The sequence below is a fragment of the Pelophylax lessonae genome (assembly GCF_965119305.1).
Source record: "Pelophylax lessonae genome assembly, chromosome: 2".
In the NCBI taxonomy this organism is placed as follows: domain Eukaryota; kingdom Metazoa; phylum Chordata; class Amphibia; order Anura; family Ranidae; genus Pelophylax; species Pelophylax lessonae.
Window position 1 is genome coordinate 115898319 of NC_138769.1, and position 22885 is coordinate 115921203.

Consider the following 22885-nt stretch of genomic DNA (forward strand, 5'->3'; position numbering starts at 1 on the left):
ACCCTCCGCTCCTGCTCCCTGCAAGGTGAGGCAGAGCCTCCTGCACAGGGAAGTACTAGAGCTAGGTAAGGTAGGAGAGAGAGATGCGAGGAAGCTTCAGGGAGGGGGGTTGGGGATGCACACTGTGCATAGCAACCCTAAACCCTCCACTCTGTACCCAGCACACACCTGAACTCTGTATGTAACACACTGCTGAACCCTGCACTTTGTGCACAGCGCACTCCTGAACCCTGCACTCTGTACATAGCATAATCATGAGCTCTGCACTCTGTACATAACGCACTCCTGAACCCTGCACTCTATGTAGCGCACCCCAGATACAATGGCCCTTTGAGGGCAACCATACTGCTGATGCGGCCCGCAATGAAATTGAGTTTCCCCTTGTCAAAAATGAAACCTGTAGCTACTGAATGTATCTACAGATTTCTATGCATATGCAAACTTCGAAATTATAATGTGAAACATGCCTGTAAAGGAAGCACACTTTATGCATTCATCCTTAGACAAAAAAAAAGAATGTTGCTGTAAAAATAAAAAATGTAAGGGTATTACATTGCACTGCTCTTGATCTGCCTGTCCTTGCCATTAAAATTAACTCCAGAGGCAAAAACCAGCAATGCCTACATTATTTTGCACATAAAAAGTGAAGCCATGTACTTTTTTCCCATATGTCTAGTTTATTTATAATGCATGTTTAAAAAGAAAAATTACTGTTTCGTATGTTTGTGAGCATGTAAATACCTAATAACTAATTAAGCAAATCCTAATAGCTCATACTTTATTTTTGAACAAATTGTTGCAGGTTATCTGGACATTGGTACATTGCTGTACGTGTGGGACCAGTACATTCTTGGACTGGATGAGCCAAATTATAACTGCCTGCCAGCTTTTGGCTTGGCCTTTCTCCTGCTTCTTCAAAGTCAACTTATTGGGTGCAGCTCTGTAAGTACTACAAACAAACCAAATGATTTCAAAACTTGTATATCACTTTGTTATGTTTGAGTAAAATAGTAGTATATTTCATAAAACTACAAACAACAAGCTGTCAAAACATAGATCAGCGGTTACTAACCAGTGGTGTAAAGCCTGTCTGCCTCGCTGCAGTGTTCAGTTCCATTCTATCTGATTATAAGTTCAATTTTTAGCTTAAAATAAGCACACTTCTAAAACTTCAACCTACTAAGCCACTGTGTTAAATGGGCAGCACAGTGGCCTATTGGTTAGAATTTCTGCCCTGCATCCGCAGTTTGCATGTTTTATCTGTTATTGCCTACGTTTGTAGGCAGGGGTATATTTATTGCCCCTTTAAAGGGGTTCTAAAAGCTAGACATTTTTTACCTTAATGCATTCCCTGAGACCTATCTTGATCCAGCTCTGTTCCCATCTGCAGCGGCACTGGTCTCTCTCTCTCTCCTCACGGTCAGAGACAGCAGCGGGAGCCATTAGCTCCTGCTCCGGTCAATCAAATCTTGTGAGGAGGCAGTGGGACAATGGGAACACACAGCCTGGCTTGGTAGCAAGCCTGCAGATGTGCCACCATAGGAAGTGGCTTCTGTGGTGCCACACAGAAGGGGAGGAGCCAAGAGCGCCAGCATAGCACCCCAGAAGAGGCGGTTCCTGGTTGCTCTGTGCTACAGGTAAGTGTAATATAGGTTTATTATTTTAATTAATAAATATCCTTTTACAACCACTGTAAATGCTTCCAGGAAGGATTCTTCTTTAAATCCTTCCAGGAAGGGGAAAGAGTTCATATCCTTCCTGCAAGGATCTTATATAAACTTGGGGTGGAGCTCGGATGAGAGAGTTCTGAATGACTGATAAGATAAGAATTTTAAATTATTGCTTTGCTGCTCCAGGGATAGGCACTTCTCCTACTGCTTTGCACTGAAGGTACACTAACACATAGAGAAGAACATTTAAGACTGGGTGAAGATAAATTCCTTTATTGAACTGTGAATTTTAAATACCTCAAGAAAATTTAATTGGGCCGAGCCTGTCGCTGCTTTAATTGTATGAAGTGAATCCTGGGTACTTTTGAGGCTGTAAAGGGAGATAGCGCCCCATTAAGCTAAAGCTAGGCTGTGAATCTCATGAAGAACACACATTGGGAGATGGGATCCCCTGGCACAATAACTCAGTGCAAACTTGGTCAGGCTTGGGGACAGTGATGGATAGGGGAGTAGGAGTTCTATGCTGTGACCATGTGAAAGACCTCAGGCCTGACACAAGAAGTGTATCTACCAGAAGAGAATCATTGCTATGGGTGACCAGGAGTATGGTGAGTGGGTGTTCAGGGGACACAGTATAAATGCACATGTGCATCATCAGAAGTGACGTTCTGCATGGCTGTGGACTGTGATTATTACTGGTTTGTTAGGCCTGAGTCAGCTCTGTACTAAGTCGGTCCTGGTAGGATGAATGGGCACCTCCGTCGCAGTAGGAACTGCCTATGTGTTGCCTCTGGATACTTTTTTCCCACACTCTAAAGACACGATGATTGATTGGCTGCTGTCTAAATTCCCCCTAAAGTGCATGTACTGTATATACGTGAGGTAGAAACTTAGATTGTAAGATCCTTGAAGGCAAGGGCTGATATGAATGTACAGTATGTAAATGCCTATATTAAATGAATAATTCATCTTTTTATGATCTGAGATCTCTGCTCAAGGACTGTGACAAACTGATTTTTCTGTTTCAGTTTAACTCTTTTAAGTATGGCTTCTCCATCTACTGTATGTTCATGACGCATCTACAAGACCATGGGAAATAAAACATTTTTTGTTTTCCCTCCTTATATTAGTGAAAAATGGTGACTTATGTGAGTGACAGGCCAAGCTCAGTCCTGCAGAGCTGAGTCTGGAGCCCAAATGGCAGTAATAAACCCATGGATGACCCTACCAGAACTGTTCAATGCCTTTGGCTGGAGTTGTTATTTAAATATGGATAGTCAGTCCTAATAGATTGGCCACCATTTGTGAATCTACCTTGGCTTCTCCGTTTTGGAGAAGCTTTGTTTCTGCAGTGTCTTTTTTTTTTTTTTTCAAGAAAAATATATTATTTATTGAGTATAAACAGTACACTGTATAAATAACATTAATGGTAGACATAACCAGTTACAGAACCAGTGTTCGGAAAAATATAAAAGTATAAAGGATATAACAGCAACAATAAAGGAAAACGTCATCTATAAAATATCGCACTCAGGTGTATAGTGCATCAAAGTAAACAATCCTGAGCATGTGCATATGTGCATAAGATAGGCATAAACAAAAACATTCAGTCGTTCCCACATATTAGTAATAGAACCATGCACATCCAGCGGTATAGCACATACCTCCGTATATTGGCAAAAACCCACCTGTAGTACTAAGTGCAAAGGAAAAGGGAAGGGAAAGAACAGTGGCAGAAAACTTAAAGGGAAAAGGAGAAAGAAAACAAAAAAAAAAGGGGGGGAGGGGGGAAAGGAAAGAAAAGGATGGTAAGACACTGCATGCTAGACCGTCTCAAGAAACGTCACCCTATCCCATGAGCAGCCGATCCATAACCAGCTGGGAGGGAGCCAAGGCTGGATCATCCAGCCAAGGCTGCCACAATGAAGCAAATTTCTTGTGAGCCCTTCGATGCTAGTACGTCAGCTTTTCTCTAATCAAAGAGGCATTGACCTGTGTTATCCACTGGCCCCTGCTCGGTACCCTGGAGGAGATCCAAAATCTAGCAATTAATTTGCGAGCAATGTATAACAATCTCAACACGGCAACATGAGCATTTGGGGTCAGAGTGTCCACCTCCAGAGCACCAAGCAAACAGACCACAGGATCCCTGAGCAGCTGAAAATTGTATACTCTAGAGATCGTGTCGATGACCCCCCCCCCAGTAGCGATAGAGCTTGGGACATCTCCACAACACCCTGGTCCTGCTCACATTTGGGGCACAAAGGGGTAGATCTGCGTCCCCAACGGAACAGCTGTACCGGTGTTCTGTATGCTCTGTGAAACAGAAATAAGTGAGATATCTTATGGGAGGCCGACACCGACAACATAGGGATCGATGAGAGGCACAGATCCTACGTCTCCCCATCTATGGGTCCAAGATCCCCCTCCCACCCCGCACGAGCAGGGAGGGAAGAGGAGTCCTGCAAGGATCCCAACAAAAGTGCATAAACCTGAGAGATCATACCCTTTTTGTCCGAGACCTGAAATACCTCACCCATCAGGCGGTGAGTGTCGGGTATCAAGGTAGACAAACCTGCCTGGGCCGTAGTCGCGCGTCGCAATTGTAGGTAGTGAAAGAAACAGTGCCTAGGAACATCAAACTCCCCCTGTATATCTTGAAAGGATTTCAGTACCCCAGCTCGGAACAATTGTTCTGAAAAGTTGCGGTTATGCCAAATCGGAGTCTGAGGAAGATAAGCCGTGATCTTCAACATCCCCTTGACACAGCGCCACACCATGCGAATCAAGGCGAGTGTTGGTAACTTCGTCACCATATTGGAGAACCCCGCTTCAAGATGGACAAGGACAGGGTGAGGAGAGTCAGGAGGGACCAAAAGGGACCCGATAGGATCTAAGGGATCCAAAAGACCCCAGCACCCCATATGCTGAACCTGGGAGGCCAGAAAATATACTCTGGGGTTAGGAACTGCCAACCCACCACTATCCTTGCCCATCTGAAGAGTAGCAAGCTTAATCCTAGCCACCTTTTTGCACCAGATCAATTCTCGAAACTGGGATTCTATCCTATAAAACCATTTCCGGGGTATCCAAATTAGAGAGTTATGCAAGACATAAAGAAGTTGAGGAGCCCACACCATCTTAATTAGATTGACTCGCCCAGCCACCGACAAGGGGAGTTCGCTTCTGCAGCGTCTTTAACCGTTTATGGTACTTTGGAATTAAATTTGGAGACAATTAGTTAATACGTAGATATACAGAACATGAATGCTAATGGTATACAGACATTGGAACTGACAGTAGTTAAACAGAGACAGATGAAAATTAAACTATATAACAACATAAGTACCCATACTGCAGTAGTATTATTATAATAACACAAACAAGAGAAGATGTCAGATGATTATGATCATTGTGTATACCTGCATTCTGTAGTAGTGCATTAAATGGGTTTCTCTGACATGTCATTTAATCAGTCAGAATATTTGTGTTCTATATTCCAGCACAGTGAAATAGAAGCAGTACTCAAAGCCAATGGACCGGCCTTATCTATCAACGATTTTCAGATGGTGATAAATAAACATTTTTACCAGGATCTCTTCAATGCACTGAACCAAGGAGGGAACAGCAAGATTCCAGTACATGATCCAACACAAGGTATAACTGAGTTCTATTCACAATCAATGCTATGCGAGCTGGATTTTTTATTAAACATCTAAGTCCCACCAAACATTTAGGGTCTATGAAGAGTAGAGACACTAAAAATGCAGAAGAAACATACAAGATTTAAAATTTAAATATATGTAGAGCTTCAATAGGAAAAGGTTTAGTCTACCCAAATATATTTTATTTATAGGTGGTGGTGGCCTGGTGGCTATGTAAGCCCCTGGCTTTTAGTTAAAGTATAATAAACCCAAAACTAAAAATGTATTATATTGCAGGTTATCAATTATTAGATATGGTTGCTACATCAGTTTTTGTTTTCTTTGGCTTTTGTAGCAGTAACACACTTCCTATTACGTGAGACACTACTTTGGAGGAATGAGCACAGGAGGCACACCAGAAAGCAGCATTGTCAGTCTGGGGGAGAAGGGTAGTGTTAAATGTATTGGCAGATTTAAATCTTAGAAACTCCTTTTGCACTGCTGAGGTGGTAGAAAAGCCAAGGTTGCTTTAATAGTGGACTTCAGCTCATCTGCATTGTTGGGTCTGGTGTCTCTCATCGTCCTCTTGACAATAACCCACAGATTCTCTACAGGGTTTAGGCCAGGCCTGTTTGCTGACCAATCAAACACAGTGATACCATTATCAATAAACCAGGTATTGGTACTTTTGGCAGTGTGGGCAGGTGCCAAGTCCTTCTGTAAAATGAAATCAGCATTTCCATAAAGCTGGCCAGCACAGGGAAGCATTAAGGGCTCTAGAATTTCCTGGTAGAGGGTTGACCTGACTTTGGACTTGATAAAACACATTGGACCAACAGCAGATGACATGGTTCCTCAAATCATCACTAACTGTGGAAAATGTTGCATTTCATTTGGAAATCAAGGTCCCAGGGTCTGGAAGAAGAGTGGAGAGGCACAGAATCCAAGTTGCATGAGGTCCAGTTTGAAGTTTCCACAGTCCGTGATGATTTGGGGAGCCATGTCATCCGCTGGTGTCAAGTCCAAAGTCAGCGCAGCCCTCTACTAGGAAATTCTAGAGCACTTTATACTTCCCACTGCTGATCAGCTTTATGGAGATGCTGATTTAATTTTCCAGCAGGACTTGACACCTGCCTACACTGCCCAAAGTACCAATACCTGGTTTAATGATCATGGTATCACTGTGCTTGAATAGCCAGAAAACTTGCCTGACCTAAACCCTATAGAAAATCTGTGTGGTATTGTCAAGAGGAGGATGAGAGACACCAGACCCATCAATGCAGACAAGCTGAAGGCCGCTATCAAAGCAACTTGGGCTTCCATAACACCTCAGCAGTGCCACGTCGCATTGATGCAGTAATTAATGCAAAGGAGCCCCGACCAAGTGCATACTACACTGTACATGGACATACTTTTCAGTAAGCCAACATTTCTGTTTTTTTTTTTATTGGTCTTATGTAATATTCTAATTTTCTGAGATACTGAATTTTGGGTTTTCAGTAGCTGTAAGCCATAATCATGAAAATTAGAAGAAAGAAGTGCTTGAATCACTCTGTGTGCAATGCATCTATATAAAATATATGAGTTTCACTTTTTGAATTGCATTACTGAAATAAATTATCTTTTTGATTATATTCTAATTTTATAATATGCACCTGTACTGTATACATCTATTATACCAATAGCAAATACATGTTATATACTGTTTACAGCTAAAATAACCACCAACAGCAAATATGGGTTATATAAAGTTTACAGCTAAGATTGTGCACACGTTGTAATCCTGAATTTCTGCATGAATAGATGTTTTCTTTTTTTTTTAGCTACTTCACAGTGGAACTATATTTCAAAAGTGACGGCACCTTTAAGGACAAGGCCACAAGATCGTAGAAAAGCGAGGTAAATTTAATTTTCTGTAGCCAAGTGTCTGAAGCTAATGAAATTATATCTACACAATGGAATGCCTCCATTAAAGTGTTCAGAATAAAAACAGGAAAAGCTATAAAGAAAGTTTTCTGAAAATAAAATAATCTTAGCCTTGTTATCAGTATACATAAAACGAAGCCAGGCAAAAGACATGAAGGTTGAACAATAAGTCAGCCTATTAGTCATATAAATGTCATTGCTGTTGACTTTGTGTCTCTCACTATTTGTGAAATTGCAGAGAAGAACGGGAAATATTGAGAAGACAAGCTGAAGAGAAGGAACAGATAGAGGAACGGATAAGACGTCAGCATGAAGAAGAGCAAAGAAGGTGAAAAACATTTACATTAAAAAGTAAATCAAAAGAGCTACTGACAGAAAGATACTCTGAGAATTAATACATTTGAATTAAATCAAAAGAATGATTATAAGGGAAGGTAAAGTTTTTCCCAAGCAAACCTCTGGTTTAATGCTATGCCCAAAGCCTTCGCTGCTCCTTAAAGCAAACATTTAATTTGCCCTTTCAAGGCGCAAACAAAAAGAAAGCATTTACTTTATTCCCCACGCCTCTCCAGCAACATATACTCACCTTTTTTTCACTCCCCTGTTCCTGCAAACAGTGCCAGGAGCTGGAGGAGATACCAAGAACTTCCAGATATGGAGGAGCATGGCTTCCACCATGACAGTGGTGAACCATTCAGCACTGTCACAGAATAAAGGCATGTAAAGTGTAACTCCACTTTCATGGGGGGAAAAAAAAATAGCAAATAAATAAAAAACAATATAGCGTAAAGAATTGCGACACAAATCATATTGCATATATACATAGTTACATAGTAGGTGAGGTTGAATAAAGACAATAGTCCATCCAGTTCAACCTGTGTAGGTGTGTGTGGTCGTAATAATCTCTCATACCCCTGAATGTTCTGATCCATGCGATGTAAGTCTAAGAGTCTTTTGAAAGCCACCATACTTCCCGCAGAAACCACCTCTTGTGGTAGAGAATTCCACAATCTTGTAGCCCTAACAGTAAAGAACCCCCCACGTTGCCTGAGGTTAAAACGCTTCTCCTCTAATCGCATTGTATGCCCTCGAGTCCTCATGCAATTCTTTCGACTGAATAGCTTTTTTTCTATGCTGAGATCACCATTGAGATATTTATAAATTGCTATTATGTCCCCTCTCAGGCGTCTCTTCTCCAGGGAGAATAAATCAAGCGATTGCAGACGCTCTTCATAATTAAGGTTGAATATTGTAATTGAATGTTATTAAAAATTACATTTCCTTTTCAATCTGCAGCTGTTGTAATTTTCTGAAAATGCAATGCAATATGGCTACCTGGAGCTGTTCTGTACAAAGAATATGTACTGACCACACCCCAGAAACATAATTTCCTGCTTGTGTGATTGGCTCACCAATTTTCCTAGAAGTCTGCCTAAGATACAAGTCAGATTTCAAGCATCCTCTACAGCAAAAATGTCATTTTTGGTGAGATACTCCCAATAGGAACACGTCTGAAGAGATGCAGGCACAGCAGCTTTCCTCATTAGAGCCCTGCAGCTGCCACAGCTGATAAATAATTATGAAACCACTCCCATTTGACCCACTCGGCACAGAGGAACAAACAATGATTTCTTCAGAATAACGAACGGTAGGAATCTGGAACAAAGGTTGTTAAAATCCCTTCAATGTACAGAGATCACTCAGAGGGGAATGTTTTTTTCTCAACAAAAGTGGAGTTGGGCTTTAAAGAATAAACCCACTTTTCTGAGAAAAAAACATTCCCCTCTGGGTGATCTCTGTACATTGAAGGGATTTTAACAAACTTTGTTGCAGATTCTTACCTTTTATTATTCTGAAGAAATAGTTTTTTGTGTCCATGTGGAAAGTGTGGAAGTAATTTTATAATTATCAATCAGCTGCTGCACTTGCAGAAGAAAATGGATGACAGGGTCTGCATCCCTTTAGATGTGATTTCTCTTTGGTGGTATCTCACCAAAAATTACATTTTTGTTGCAGGGATGCCAAAAATATGACATTCATCTTAGTGCAGACTTCCAGGAAAATTAGTATGCCAATTATACAAGCAGGAAATTACATATCTAGGGGGCATTCTGTACACGATCTAGGTTGCCATATTGCACTGCATTTTACAGAAAATTAAAAGGCAGCAGATTAAAAACTAAAGGTCATTTTGAATAACATTCAATTACAATACGACTTATGTAGCATTTGCATATGATATATTGATTTTTTTATTTGCTTTTTTTGCCTACAAATGTGGAGTTACCCTTTCAGTGACCATGCTGCATTGCCCTACAAAGCACAGATTGACTTTAAAGTAAACCAACCATCACCATAAATTGATTAACCTAAGGACAGGGATGTACAGTATTTGCACCTACAGGTTCCTGTACATATCTCCTGCATTCCATACCTCCCTGTTGGTCAGAGCAGTCATCCATCACTCAGACATACCTATAGTGAAAGGGACAGATGGGCCAAGTTGGGGCTTATCTTATCTACATAGAAAGCACGTAGGCAAAGCATATATTGGCTTTAAAGTAACCCAATCATTACCATAACCTAATTAAACTAAGGACATGGATGTATAGTGGGCACCTACAGGTTCATGTACATATCTCCTGCATTCCATACCTCCCTATTGGTCAGCCAGGCCATCCATCTTTTATAGAGACCTCTAGCGAGGAGTGGAAAGATTGATGAGCCAAGTTGGAAGTCATCTTTTTATGTCCTACATGGAAAGAACATAGGCAAAGGACAGATTGACTTAAAAGTTAACCAATCATCACCATGAACTAATTAAACTAGAGACTGGGATGTATAGCAGACACCTACAGTTTCCTGTACATAGCTCCTCCATTCCTTACATCCTTATTGGTCAGCGACCCCCTACTGAGGAAGTCGTGATGCGAAAGCATAAGACGCCACGCGTATAGTGGACGGAGACCTGGACGGACGAGCGGCGACTGTTTTTGGAGTGTACGGTCCGCACAAGCCCATTGTGCCGATTCATGTGAGTGCAATTCTACTTTGAATGTGAATCAATTAAAGGATAATAGCAGTGTACACTTAGATGCCTCATTATCTTTATTCACATATCATGTCCATGGGATGGTGAGATATCGATCCAGGAAGTGGCATTTTTTTATTGAGGATTTAATGCTGGTTTAATGCTTCAGTGAGGTGAGAGGCCATCTGGTGGCTAAACGGTGGTGGTGTCACTTGCACTTTTATATGGAAACATCTATCAAGCGCTTTATTGAATTTTAAACCACGGTTATATTTATATTTTAGTGGACTCTTATGCACTTTACTTTGAATGCACTTTATGGACATTATATATTGCACCTAAGAGAATATATATTGCACTGTAAGCGAGTTTATTGATTTATATGATGCACATTGTCACTTTATTTGATTTTATATAGCGCTGTATACATTTTTGACTATAGTTAATTTCTCCCGTTAGTGAAGGAGGTTCTATATAGCTGCTGTATTTTCTTTCTGTGTCCCAAATTATTGGGTCTTAACACTATACCACTTTATATTTAATTGCGCTGATTTACCTTTTTGCACAATTATTGGTCAGCGAGGCCATCCTTCACTCAGAGAGACCTATTGTAAGGAGTGGGAGGACAAACACCCATCATAGAAAGAAACTAACTGTCCATGCTTAGGGGCTTCTGGGCATTTAATCATAAATCTAAAGGTACATCCAATCATCTGTAGGAGGCTTCTATCTAGTCCTGCTGTTAGTTTTATTAGCTTATGGTGACAGGTGTACTTTAACGATAGGAAATCTAAGCCAATATGTATCTAAGCAAAAGCCATTCCTCTACCTCCGGAACTTGTATAAATTCAATTTCATGGTGAGTCAGAGAGTGCCCACAGCTATAGGCAGATCAAAGATGCGATTAAGACCGATATTGACTTATGTGACAGATTATCTTTAAGGGAAAATGAGAGCGTTACTTAATACACCTGTTAGTACAGCATACCTGATTCTCTATAAATCATGTTTGCCAGAGGCAATCATTACACAAAAGCTAAGAGAAAAAAGAGTAACGAGTTTTTGAATTCATGTTTTTTTTTTTTTACAGTTTTTTTAAAAGGTTGTATAACTTTCCTATTGGACAATTTGTCATTTCTGCTGTTATGCAGTTTGTCTTCTGGCAGTTTAAAGCAGAGATACACAGCTATTTGGTAAAAATTCTACACTGGATGTTGGACTATGCTTTAAGGGCATACAGGTTTTGTATTGAGACCACATCACCACCGACTACTGTGTCCCATTGGGGATATTCCCTCTTACTTCCTGTTCCATAGCCAAATTTGGAAGTTAGTGGAAATAACTCCACATTAAGGGGATCCCTTGTCACCAGGGTCACCATAACTAGTGTCCCCATTGGAAGACTTTGCCTCTACTACTTTTCTGGGGACAACCCAAAATTTTAGAATTACTTTTACTTTCACTATCAGTGATAATAGTAAACAGAGGGTGAATGTTCCTAATGGGAGCGCATAAAACCTGACAAGTGTTAGTTTAAATAAAGGCAAGTCAAAATAATATTATAATGCATAGTGTGTATAATAAAAATTCTGAGCAGGTGTCAGCTTGTGTTTAAATATCTAATGTTACAAAATCTTTAGGACAGTTTAATATCCCTAAGAGGCTGTCTAAACAAATAAGTGCTTGACTTTGTTATTGTTATCTGATACAGCATTTAGCGATAGCCGCAGTAGAAAAGTTGGAGCCTCAATGAAGCCATAGGAAGATAGCTGAATGTGATTAGCTGCATACAGGAGAGGAACATCAGGAAGGCCAGTCGCCTATTTCAATGGCTGGGCTTTAGAGCTATAAAGTATTTTTAAACAAGACAGATCACCCCCACACTTTGTACCTCCTTGGCTTTACTTTGAGGTTCTGGACACCAGTTTGTATAAATTACTTTGTCCACATATTGAATATGGCGTACATTTGTGCCACTACACTTAAAAAAAATAAATAAATAAAAAATAAAAAAATTACATAGCAGCTCTGAAAAAAGGCCATAGGTAGGCAACTCAATAAATAAAATGGAAAATTTGAATTACAGTTAAAGTGGTTGTAAACCCTTACATAAACCCACTGGAGTAACTAGCCTCAAGTGATACACAGAGATTAAACAAATCCTCCTATGAAAGTTGTACCTGTTTATCTGCAGTGCATTCTTCTCTGCATTCATTCAAAGTACGTAATTTACCCAGCATTCCTGAGCTTCAGAAGAAAAAGGGTGGGGATGTCACACACTGCACAGACTAGAGCAGGGAGGCAGATTGCTGAGTGTAATTTGAGGCCTGTGAGGAAGGAAAAGATGCCCCTCTACACATTCTTATAGGGAAACATGCACAACTGAAGCTGTCAAACACCTGCTGTGTCCTGGAAGGACGAGATACTCTCTCGGGATTGCTTGGTGTTGGCATAGACTGTCAGACTCATGCAGATAGCAGAGGAAGGAGACAGACTTTGAAAACCGCATCAGTGCTTTGGATAGAGGCAAGTACACACTATAGAAAGATATGCTTTGATCATTTTTCATTTCAGAAGCTTACCACCCACCATTAATGTTGTAAAAAAACCTAGGTTCGTTTTGGAAAGATATACTTAGAGACAACTTAAGGAAACCTACTCACGTAGGGCAAAATGACAGTATCTCTAGAAAGAATGGTGAGGGAGCATAGTTAACCTTCCTAGCGGTATTCCCGAACGTGGCTTGGGGTTAAATTTCAGAGCCAAAAGCGGTAACCCCGAGCCACACTCGGGGTACCGCCAGAAGCATCGCTGGATCCTGTAAAAGAGGTTTCTTACCTTGTCACCGGGATCCAGCGATGTGTCCGGCGGTGTCTAGCGGCGGTTCTTCCTCCCGATCGTCTCCGTGCCCCGGCTTCCGTCTCCTGCGACGTGACGTTCGCAGGGGGGTGGAACCGGCGGCAAATTCAAATGTAAAAATACACCAAACACACTGATACAATTCAAAATAAAAAAAATCACATTAGTTTGCCCCCCAGTGCCCTTTCCTGCAGTTTTACTGTACTTTTTATGTAAATATATATATATATATATATATATATACCGTATTTGCCGGCGTATAAGACGACTTTTTACCCCAGGAAAATCTTCTCAAAAGTCGGGGGTCGTCTTATACGCCGAGTATACTATTTTCAAGGTACCTTCAAGAGAGGAGATTGGAGCAATGCAGGGACTTTTTTTTCTATTTCGGGCGCATGTACATTATCAGCGCCGCGTCGCATGTTCAGGAAGTTCTGTCTGGCGGCGGAGTGATCTGACTGTCATGCACTCGGTATACTCGGACTACGGTATGTGAGGTGACTCGCAGGGAGCGGGAGATTTAAAACTAATCCCGATGGCGGCGGGTAGCATGGCACTGGCAGCACACAGTGAGTAGGGACTAAATGGATATTGTAATGTCTAATGTCTTAAGTACCGCACTGTAGAATCCTCAAAGTGCCTTACGATGATTAGCATTAGGACACAGAGCACTAGCTGTTGCATTACTCTGTCACAGTGTGCTACATGGCTTTTGGGTGCTAACTTTGTTAATTTATAGCTGTACTGAATGATAGACTATAACACAGTTTAGCAATAACAAAATCGGTACCCAAAAGCTATGTGGAACACTGTGACAGAGCCATGCAGCACCTAGTGTGCTGTTTGAATGGTTATCTCACTTTCTTACAGTACCTTGGAGACATACAAGAGATCTGAGAAAATGTTTTTCAATGGTGTTTGCCTTGCTTCGGAAGGGGGGTAGTCTTATATGGCGAGTATATCCCAAAAGCAATATTTTAACTTGAAAAGTTGGGGGTCGTCTTATACGCCCAGTCGTCTTATACGCAGGCAAATACGGTATATATACACACATAATTCTTGTGAATGAGCAGCCCAAATCAACTGTATACATTATATATATATATATATATATATATATATATATATATATATTATATACTGTATATATATATATATATATATATATATATATATATATATATATATATAATAAATGTATACAGTTGGTTTGAGCTGCTCATTCACAAGAATTACATGCAAAATAATGTTACCGCTTTCAGCACCTAAAATCCAAAAGAATCATACCGCCAGGGAGGTTAAGGTGAGTATAAGGGAGTCATTTTGCAGAGACACCGTCACTTTGTCCTGCATGAGCAAGGTGGCAGTGATATTTTAAATATGTCTTCTAAAGCATGTGTAAAAAATCTCACTTTTAAACCTAAGGACTGTAAAAAATAAATAATCAGTTGCATATAGAAGCAAGCAGATTTTCCCACAATAAGGGGATGTGGTTGCTTTTTGTTCACTTTAAAACTGCCTTTATATATAAGCAAGAGCAGCTTGATGCAGCCTAAACCCTTCCTGCCCGCCATGGCCTTTTAATTGGGTCTAAAGGTAAGTGGGCAGAATGGACTTCCCAATCAAGTGGCCACTGTGATTGGCTGTCATAGTGAGCATTGAGCAAATGATCTGCAGCCTGTCCCACTGCTTCCTGATAGTAATAGTAAAATATGTGTAGCGCTAACAAAATTAAAGTGCTATAATTAAATAATCATGTAGGATTCAAATCATTGTACACAAAAAAATCAGAGATAAACAAGTATAGTCCATGTGAAGGAATATATGTGAATAAGTAATCAAAAGTGTCCAACACAAATGAAAAAAACACAATATTAAGTGCCGAGGATTTCCAAAGGAACCGCAGGTCCCAGCAGGTAGATCCCAGAGCCCAGGGTAAGGTGGACGGAAGAAGGAGCCAGACCAGGGAAAAAGGGGGTCACCAAGTAAGCAGGTTGACAGCTTACCAGAATGTATGGGTCACCCAAATTAATGGATAGACCAATGCAGGCTTGATGTAATAACCAAAGAAATCCACCAGATGTCACTCCTCCAATGTTAAACGATAGATACTCAGCAATCAAACAGCAATCTGTGGCATATAAAAAATGGTAACAGGGACATAGTGTGATTCCATAAAAACACTAAATTTATTAAAATCAAAAGCAGATGCACTCACATATTAGAAGTCATCATACAGCGTGTATATGGCAACAGTGCAGCGGCGTCTCCCAGCACGCTATCATTAGAGAAAAGCCGGCTAGTGGGGGCGTGGTCTCGTCACGTCCGATGTCGCGCCAGTGGCAGTAGTGTATTTTGGTTTTGTGCTGCCCTAGGCAAGATTAAAATTGGGCGCCCCCCCCCCCCATCCTATTTAAATTTGCCCCACTCCCTTTTTAACGGATGTGACTCCCTTAAAAATTGAAGGACTACAAGTCCCAGCATGAACCCATGAGATCTCACGAGAAGGTGGGGGGTGGGTGAGAGGAGAAGAGAGGGGGGTGGGTGAGAGGAGATGAGAGGGGGGATGAGAGAGAGAGAGAGGGGGGATGAGAGAGAGAGAGGGGGGATGAGAGAGAGAGAGAGGGGGGATGAGAGAGAGGGGGGGTGAGAGAGAAGAGGGGGATGAGAGGGAGAGAGGGGAATGAGAGGGAGAGAGGGGGATGAGAGGGAGAGGGGGGATAATAGAGAGAGGGGGGGCTGAGAGAGGGAGGGTTGAGAGAGAGAGAGGGGTGGTGAGAGAGGGGGGATGAGAGAGGCGGTTCTAGCAACCAGTAGCCAATAGAGTCTCAGGTGGAGGGGGGGTAGCTTTTTTGCTGCCCCCTGCAAAGTGCCGCCCTAGGCCTGGGCCTTGTTGGCCTAGGCCAAAATACAGCACTGGCCAGTGGGCAGAATGGACTTCCCAATCAAGTGCCCACTGTGATTGGCTGTCACAGTGAGCATTGAGCAAATGATCTGCAGCCTGTCCTACTGCCTCCTGATAATAACTAGGCCCCGGGAGCTTGTGGTGAAACTTCTCAGCTGCCATGGATGCATATGTGCGGTATGTGGGCATATGTGTTATGCAAGGGGTTAAACCAAAATTAGATGCAGGTCAAATGCACCTGTCAATGAACTCTGAATGATCTCAGAGGGGTCTCAAACCAATCCAAAATGTATGCCAAATGCAGCCTGAAAGCAAGTTACCATTGCTCATTGACACAGGCCTGAAGTGTGGTTAGGCTGTGAAATACTTTACCATGAGCTAGTAATAGCAGACCAAACACTGTTATTTTATAAGGGGGCTGGGTGATTTCCTACAGCTCAGTGTCCATGGATATAATTACTAAAGAATAATATGGAAATATATCTGACTGCCCTTGAAGGGTCAGGGTTCTCCTATATGGAACAACTCGCAGCAAATACCCTTCCAAGCATTGTTTTCCATTTCTTAGGACCAAAATTAAAGAAGTTGTGAGAAGTGGAATTTGATTCACATACTGGGAGTCTTTATTTCAACCTTGTTTATTACATTGTAGATAACTATTTTAGGTGAGGGGAGAATAAAGGCTTCTTTACTCAACAACCCTAAATGCCAACTGCTGCTTTTACTTTCTCCACTTTCTTCTTGTGTTCAAGTCTTTTAATGCTCTATGAAAATGACAGCTTTATGGACAAGTTTTGGTGACATTTTTATTGATAGGGATTTAAAGTATTATACAGTATTATATTGTATATGACAATTACCATGTATGTGGCTAACAGAAGTGAGAGAGAAGACAGAAGCAGAATGTTGCAGAACGCCATGCTACCCCTAGTCCAGTCTTTTAGTAAGTACAAAATACTAAATAAATGACAGTGAATGATCTAAAGAGGTCATCTTTGGATGAGAATATTATAATTATGTGGTCAACTATGATGCATTTTTGGAGTCATTATTACACTTCTTTTTTTTTTTTTAATATAGGCAAGCAGAAGAAAGGTTGAACAGACTTCTGGAGGATGCCAGGAGGGAATCTGAAAAGACGAAATCTGATCTTGAAAATCAACTCAGACAGGTTTGAGTAATATCTTGTTTTACTTTATAAGAGCCGGTTCACACTATTACGACTTGTCAGGCGACTTGGTCAGCCTGGCAAGTCGCGCACCGTCGCGGTCAATTGAGTAGTACAGGACCGGTTCTAATAGGAGCGATACAAGTCGCTCCGACTTAGAAAAAGGGTCCTGTACTACTTCGGGGCGACCTGTAGTGACTTGCATAGACATTCATTTTATGAAGTCCGTGCAAGTTGCGGTGCACGCGACTTCACAGGTCGCCCCCGAAGTCGGAGCGACTTAGTGTGAACCGGCACTAAGGCTGATTTCCTAAATATTTTTGTTTAGGTGTGTGATATTGTTGTTTATTTCATTTATGGTTTGTACTGGGAGTTTAAAAAAGAATAGCACTTTTTTTGCACTTAATTGGATGTCTGAAGCTAATATAGCTTACAAAGACGAATAGAAAAAAAAAATAGCAAATCACCTACTTGTCAGTCCTACATAAAAACAGGTTCGTTTATGGATCTCGCTCAAGTATTATGAATGAGATTATAAAATAGTATAAAATAAATGAATGAATAACATATTGCTGTTACTCTGCCACTATACTTTGAAGACAGATATATAGTATATTAAAGCCAGCACTCAACCAAGTACTTGTGGTAAAATAAAAGTTTGGTGGGAGTGGGGCTTCACAATTGGTACGTAGAATTCCACTCTGTCATCACACAAATTGATAGCGGCACGATTAACGATAGCCAGAAACTGGAAATCCCGACACACCTACCTCTCGACAATGTATAAACATTCCGAACCAAAACATGCATATGGAATACATGTTTGCAAAGGCTCACTACAGACTAACAAAATTCTTCACACTGTGGAAACATTGGCTTGGAAATACCGATAGCAGTCTACATATCACATGAACTCTACAGCTATCCTCCTCGGTCCCATGAACGGCAGGCACCTGAAATAATCGATTCCACCTACCGTCCCTCTGTAGATGATACCAAATGTACTGAGAATATCCCAAGTTTGCAGCGAAGCTTCTGCCTAAGATTTACTCATAACACGCAAAGGATACCCCCATCTGGAAATGCTCTAACATGTTTGAATGGAACTCATAAGTGATTCCTCAATTACACCCACCGCTGAGACCATAATTATTCATTTTTTTTTTCTCTGTTTTCTAGTTTAAAGTAACACATTTGCCACTGTATGTCATTACTCAATTGTTGTTGTACATGTTCTTTGTTGGACATACTATGTGATTATTCTGTGCGGTCATGTTGACCACTTGTTATACTCAGTTGTAACATGCTACTGAATTGACAAAAAAAAGAAAAAAATTCAAGTTTCAAAATATATATATATATATATAAGTTTGGTAGCATACAGGTAAAAAATCTATAAATGTAGCACCCCAACGCGTTTCATCGTAGAGCGGCCTTAAAGTGTTTGGAAACGATCACCTTTTAAAACAACGCATTCAGTTTAAAACAGAAATGAAAAGCAAAACATCTTTGTATAGATATTAAAAAAAAACATTAAAAAAAAAACCTTTTTTCCTTTTTCATAAATGATCACATTCCCTCTATTCTGACCTTCATAAGAGCTGGGGGGAGGAAATCAGCAGCACACTGAGCTGGCCAGTAAATGGCTGTGCAGCAGGGGATTGTCAGGACAAGTCTGATCATTAGAGGAGAGTACACTGAGTTCCCAGCACAGCTATGGCACTTTTACACTGCAAGTAGCGCCTCGGCTCTACTCGGCCCTGCTTGGCCCGGTTTGCTTTTCCACTGCTGGTACTGCATGGTACGGTGTTGGAACGGTTCGGTACAGTTTGGTATGGTTTGCTTTTCCACTAAAGTAGTACTAAAGTTAAGTGGGTGGGATAACAACGATTCTCTGACCAATCAGTGGCTAGTAGTGACTGCATGCAAAGGATTGTGGGATATGGTACCGGGTATGGTACCTCTTGGAACCACAATCGAGGTGATACTGTTTTAGAGAGCCGTACCGTTCGGTTCCATGCAGTGGAAAAGTGCCGCCGTACCGTACCGCACCGAACCGTTCCTACACCGTACCATGCGGTACCAGCAGTGAAAAAGCACAAAAGCGAGCCGAACCGTTCGGTTCCATGCAGTGGAAAAGCGCCATTAGAGAACCTACCACGGTGTGCTCTCCTGCTTGGTGTGGACAGGTTTTTTTTAGGAAAGCAGAGGGACTGGCAGGAACATCAGGGACTTCACATAAAGGAAGCAATTCAAAGAAAACAGGATACTTTCTTACACAAGTACATGGTACAGCAGGCATATATCAGGAAAATGAAGTGTTGGAGTAACAAACGCTTTATTCATGTGATTAGGAACACCCCAGGTTAAAACGCGTTAGCAGTGCTACATTCATAGACCTTTACTCTGTGTGCTAATAAACTTTTATTTTACCACAATTACTTGTGGTCTAGAGTGGGCTTCAAAATATACCTGGACTTTGTTAGCTACAGGAGCCTCAGCTGCAGTGCCAACTTCTTCTGCAGTCTAAATGGGATGTTTTGGGTTGAACGCAATGAGTTTTTTGATTAATACAGTAAAGACAGCCTGTCCATTCACCAGACACTGTCAGCAGCCCAGTATTATGAGGTGCAATGTATTCTCGCATTGTGCAGGAATGGAGAATCCCAGTATTTGAATAAAGATAAGCAGAGGGAAATGAAAGATTAAAAGGCAATAGTGGTGAAGGTTTGAAGGTGCTAAAAGACACTTAAAAGCCCATGCATACATTATGCCCATGCATACATTATTTGGTCACTGTAAAATTTGTTCACAAATTATTGTTGTACAAATATGAATTATCACTTTAAATATGTCCACATTTGTTCCAATGGAGCTGGGACACAACAGCACTCAAGAACCAGTTTATCTATGGAGAGAAAACTAGCAACTGGTCAGAAAAATACATCCCATATGATCAGAAAGTCTCATAGATTTGCTATTATGTCCTGTTTCGACCATAAACAGAGGAACTGGGACTGGGTTAACATTCTCTTACTTCTGTAGGTGGCTAAAAGAACCACAAAGGAACACAAGGCATGCATTTTTTTCTCTTGAACCATTGTTAGTGCCTATGCGCTTTTGTCCATTTTCCTGTAGTAAATTAATTTTTACTGCATGTAAAAATTTTTTTTAAAAAAACTCCATCTTATGTGGTTTGTTCACACCTATATACTGGAGTTTATTGTGTTTTTAAAGGGAAATTATAGAGGGCCCATTCACACCTACTCCTGTTGTGAATATGACTTGCGATGTGCCTAATAAAAACTGAAGATGCTAATTTTCTTTATTTTATATGTCATTTTGTGTTCATTTTGTTCTTTTCTACCAGGAACAGCAGCAGAACTATGAATTAGAGAAGAGGGCAACTAAGCAGATAAATGACTTACAAAGTGAAATCAGAAGGCTGTTACAGCAAAGAAGGGTAAAAAATCAATCCTTATTAAATCACTCTACACTGCAATAAACGCAGGAAATGGGTCCAATTGTAGAAGAAAGAAAGGGAAAAAGTGTTTCATATATATTTTTCAGGGAATATTAACCCATTCCTATTCCCATTTTGAAGTTACATCAGATTTTGTTTTTTCAAAGAATGCTTTATTTAACTGAATCAAAGGGAACCTATTAATGCAAAGATATGGAAGCTGCCATTGTTCACCTGCTGTTAAAGGTGCACACTCCTATGATTTCAAAGTTATTTTTGCTTCACCACTTAATGAGTCACTCAGCTGGACCTGGTATAACCCGTCCAAGGTGGAATAGCTTTCCTGGACTGTACAAAGTATTATATTACAGCTTATTTTAGGCATCTAGAATCCCATTCTATGCTTTCATAGCAGGGGTGGGGAACCTCCGGCCCGAGGGCCGCATGCGGCCCACACGATCGTTCTATCCGGCCCGCACAATCGTTGCGATATGCCCCCCGTTCCGCTGTGTCAGAAGGAGCCGATGGCTCCGTTCTGACACTGTGAATCTCCGAAAAAGGTGGACCCGAGGCACAGAGCAGTGCGCCTCGAGCCCGCCCATTTGTGTGACAATAGTGAATGAAAATTCGCTACTGTCTCACAGATCCTCCTCCTCCTTGGCCAATGCCATTGGCCGAGGAGGAGGCGGGACGTGGGACGCGGGAGGACTCGAAGAGACGTGGGGACTGAAGAGAGGAAGCCGCCCCTACAACAGGTAAGTCAAGTGCACTGGGGCTTGGCACGCTGTTCACTATGCATTGTGGTCAATCAGTCTGCATTAAAATTGGGCACGCTGTGGTCAGTCTGAGTTAAAAGGGGGCACGCTGTGGTCAGTCTGCATTGAAAGGGAGCACGCTGTGGTCAGTCTGCATTAAAATTGGGCACGCTGTGGTCTCTCCGCATTGAAAGGGGGCACACTGTGGTCAGTCTGCATTCAAATTGGGCACGCTGTGGTCAGTCTGCATTAAAAGGGGGCACACTGTGGTCAGTCTGCATTGAAAGGGGGCACACTGTGGTCAGTCTGCATTGAAAGGGGGCACGCTGTGGTCAGTCTGCATTAAAAGGGGGCACGCTGTGGTCTTTCCGCATTGAAAGGGGGCACGCTGTGGTCTCTCCAAATTGAAAGGGGGCACGCTGTGGTCAGTCTGCATTAAAAGGGGGCACGCTGTGGTCAGTCTGCATTGAAAGGGGGCACACTGTGGTCAGTCTGCATTGAAAGGGGGCACGCTGTGGTCAGTCTGCATTGAAAGGGGGCACGCTGTGGTCAGTCTGCATTGAAAGGGGGCACGCTGTGGTCAGTCTGCATTGAAAGGGGGCACGCTGTGGTCCCTCTGCATTGAAAGGGGGCACGCTGTGGTCAGTCTGCATTGATAGGGGGCACGCTGTGGTCCCTCTGCATTGAAAGGGGGCACGCTGTGGTCAGTCTGCATTGAAAGGGGGCACGCTGTGGTCAGTCTGCATTGAAAGGGGGCACGCTGTGGTCACTCTGCATTGAAAGGGGGCACGCTGTGGTCACTCTGCATTGAAAGGGGGCAGGCAGTGGTCAGTCTGCATTGAAAGGGGGCAGGCAGTGGTCAGTCTGCATTGAAAGGGGGCACGCAGTGGTCAGTCTGCATTGAAAGGGGGCACGCAGTGGTCAGCCTGCATTGAAAGGGGGCACGCAGTGGTCAGCCTGCATTGAAAGGGGGCACGCAGTGGTCAGTCTGCATTGAAAGGGGGCACGCTGTGGTCAGTCTGCATTTATGGGGGCACGCTGTGGTCACTTTGCATTGATGGGGGCACGCTGTGGTCACTCTGCATTGATGGGGGCACGCTGTGGTCACTCTGCATTGATGGGGGCACGCTGTGGTCACTCCGCATTGAAAGGGGGCACGCTGTGGTCTCTCCGCATTTAAAGGGGGCGCGCTATGGTCTCTCCGCATTGAAAGGGGGCACGCTGTGGTTTCCCCGCATTGAAAGGGGGCACGCTGTGGTCAGTCTGCATTAAAATTGGGCACGCTGTGGTCAGTCTGCATTAAAAGGGGGCACGCTGTGGTCAGTCTGCATTGAAAGGGGGCACGCTGTGGTCACTCTGCATTGATGGGAGCACGCTGTGGTCACTCTGCATTGATGGGAGCACGCTGTGGTCAATCTGCATTGATGGGGGCACGCTGTGGTCACTCTGCATTGAAAGGGGGCA

The 22885-nt window shown here is 42.1% G+C and overlaps 1 protein-coding gene across 3 annotated transcripts in view; it reads left to right on the forward strand.

Annotated features, from left to right (window-relative positions):
• Positions 1 to 22885, forward strand: part of LOC309545328 (uncharacterized protein) — an 87160-nt gene that overhangs the window by 40522 nt on the left and 23753 nt on the right. For all 3 annotated transcript variants that reach the window (XM_082244484.1, XM_082244483.1, XM_082244482.1), the window contains 6 exons: positions 803 to 942; positions 5174 to 5327; positions 7138 to 7213; positions 7479 to 7568; positions 17116 to 17206; positions 20574 to 20666. In XM_082244484.1, the coding sequence (XP_082100610.1) occupies positions 803 to 942; positions 5174 to 5327; positions 7138 to 7213; positions 7479 to 7568; positions 17116 to 17206; positions 20574 to 20666 (644 nt within the window). The remainder of the gene's footprint in view (positions 1 to 802; positions 943 to 5173; positions 5328 to 7137; positions 7214 to 7478; positions 7569 to 17115; positions 17207 to 20573; positions 20667 to 22885) is intronic.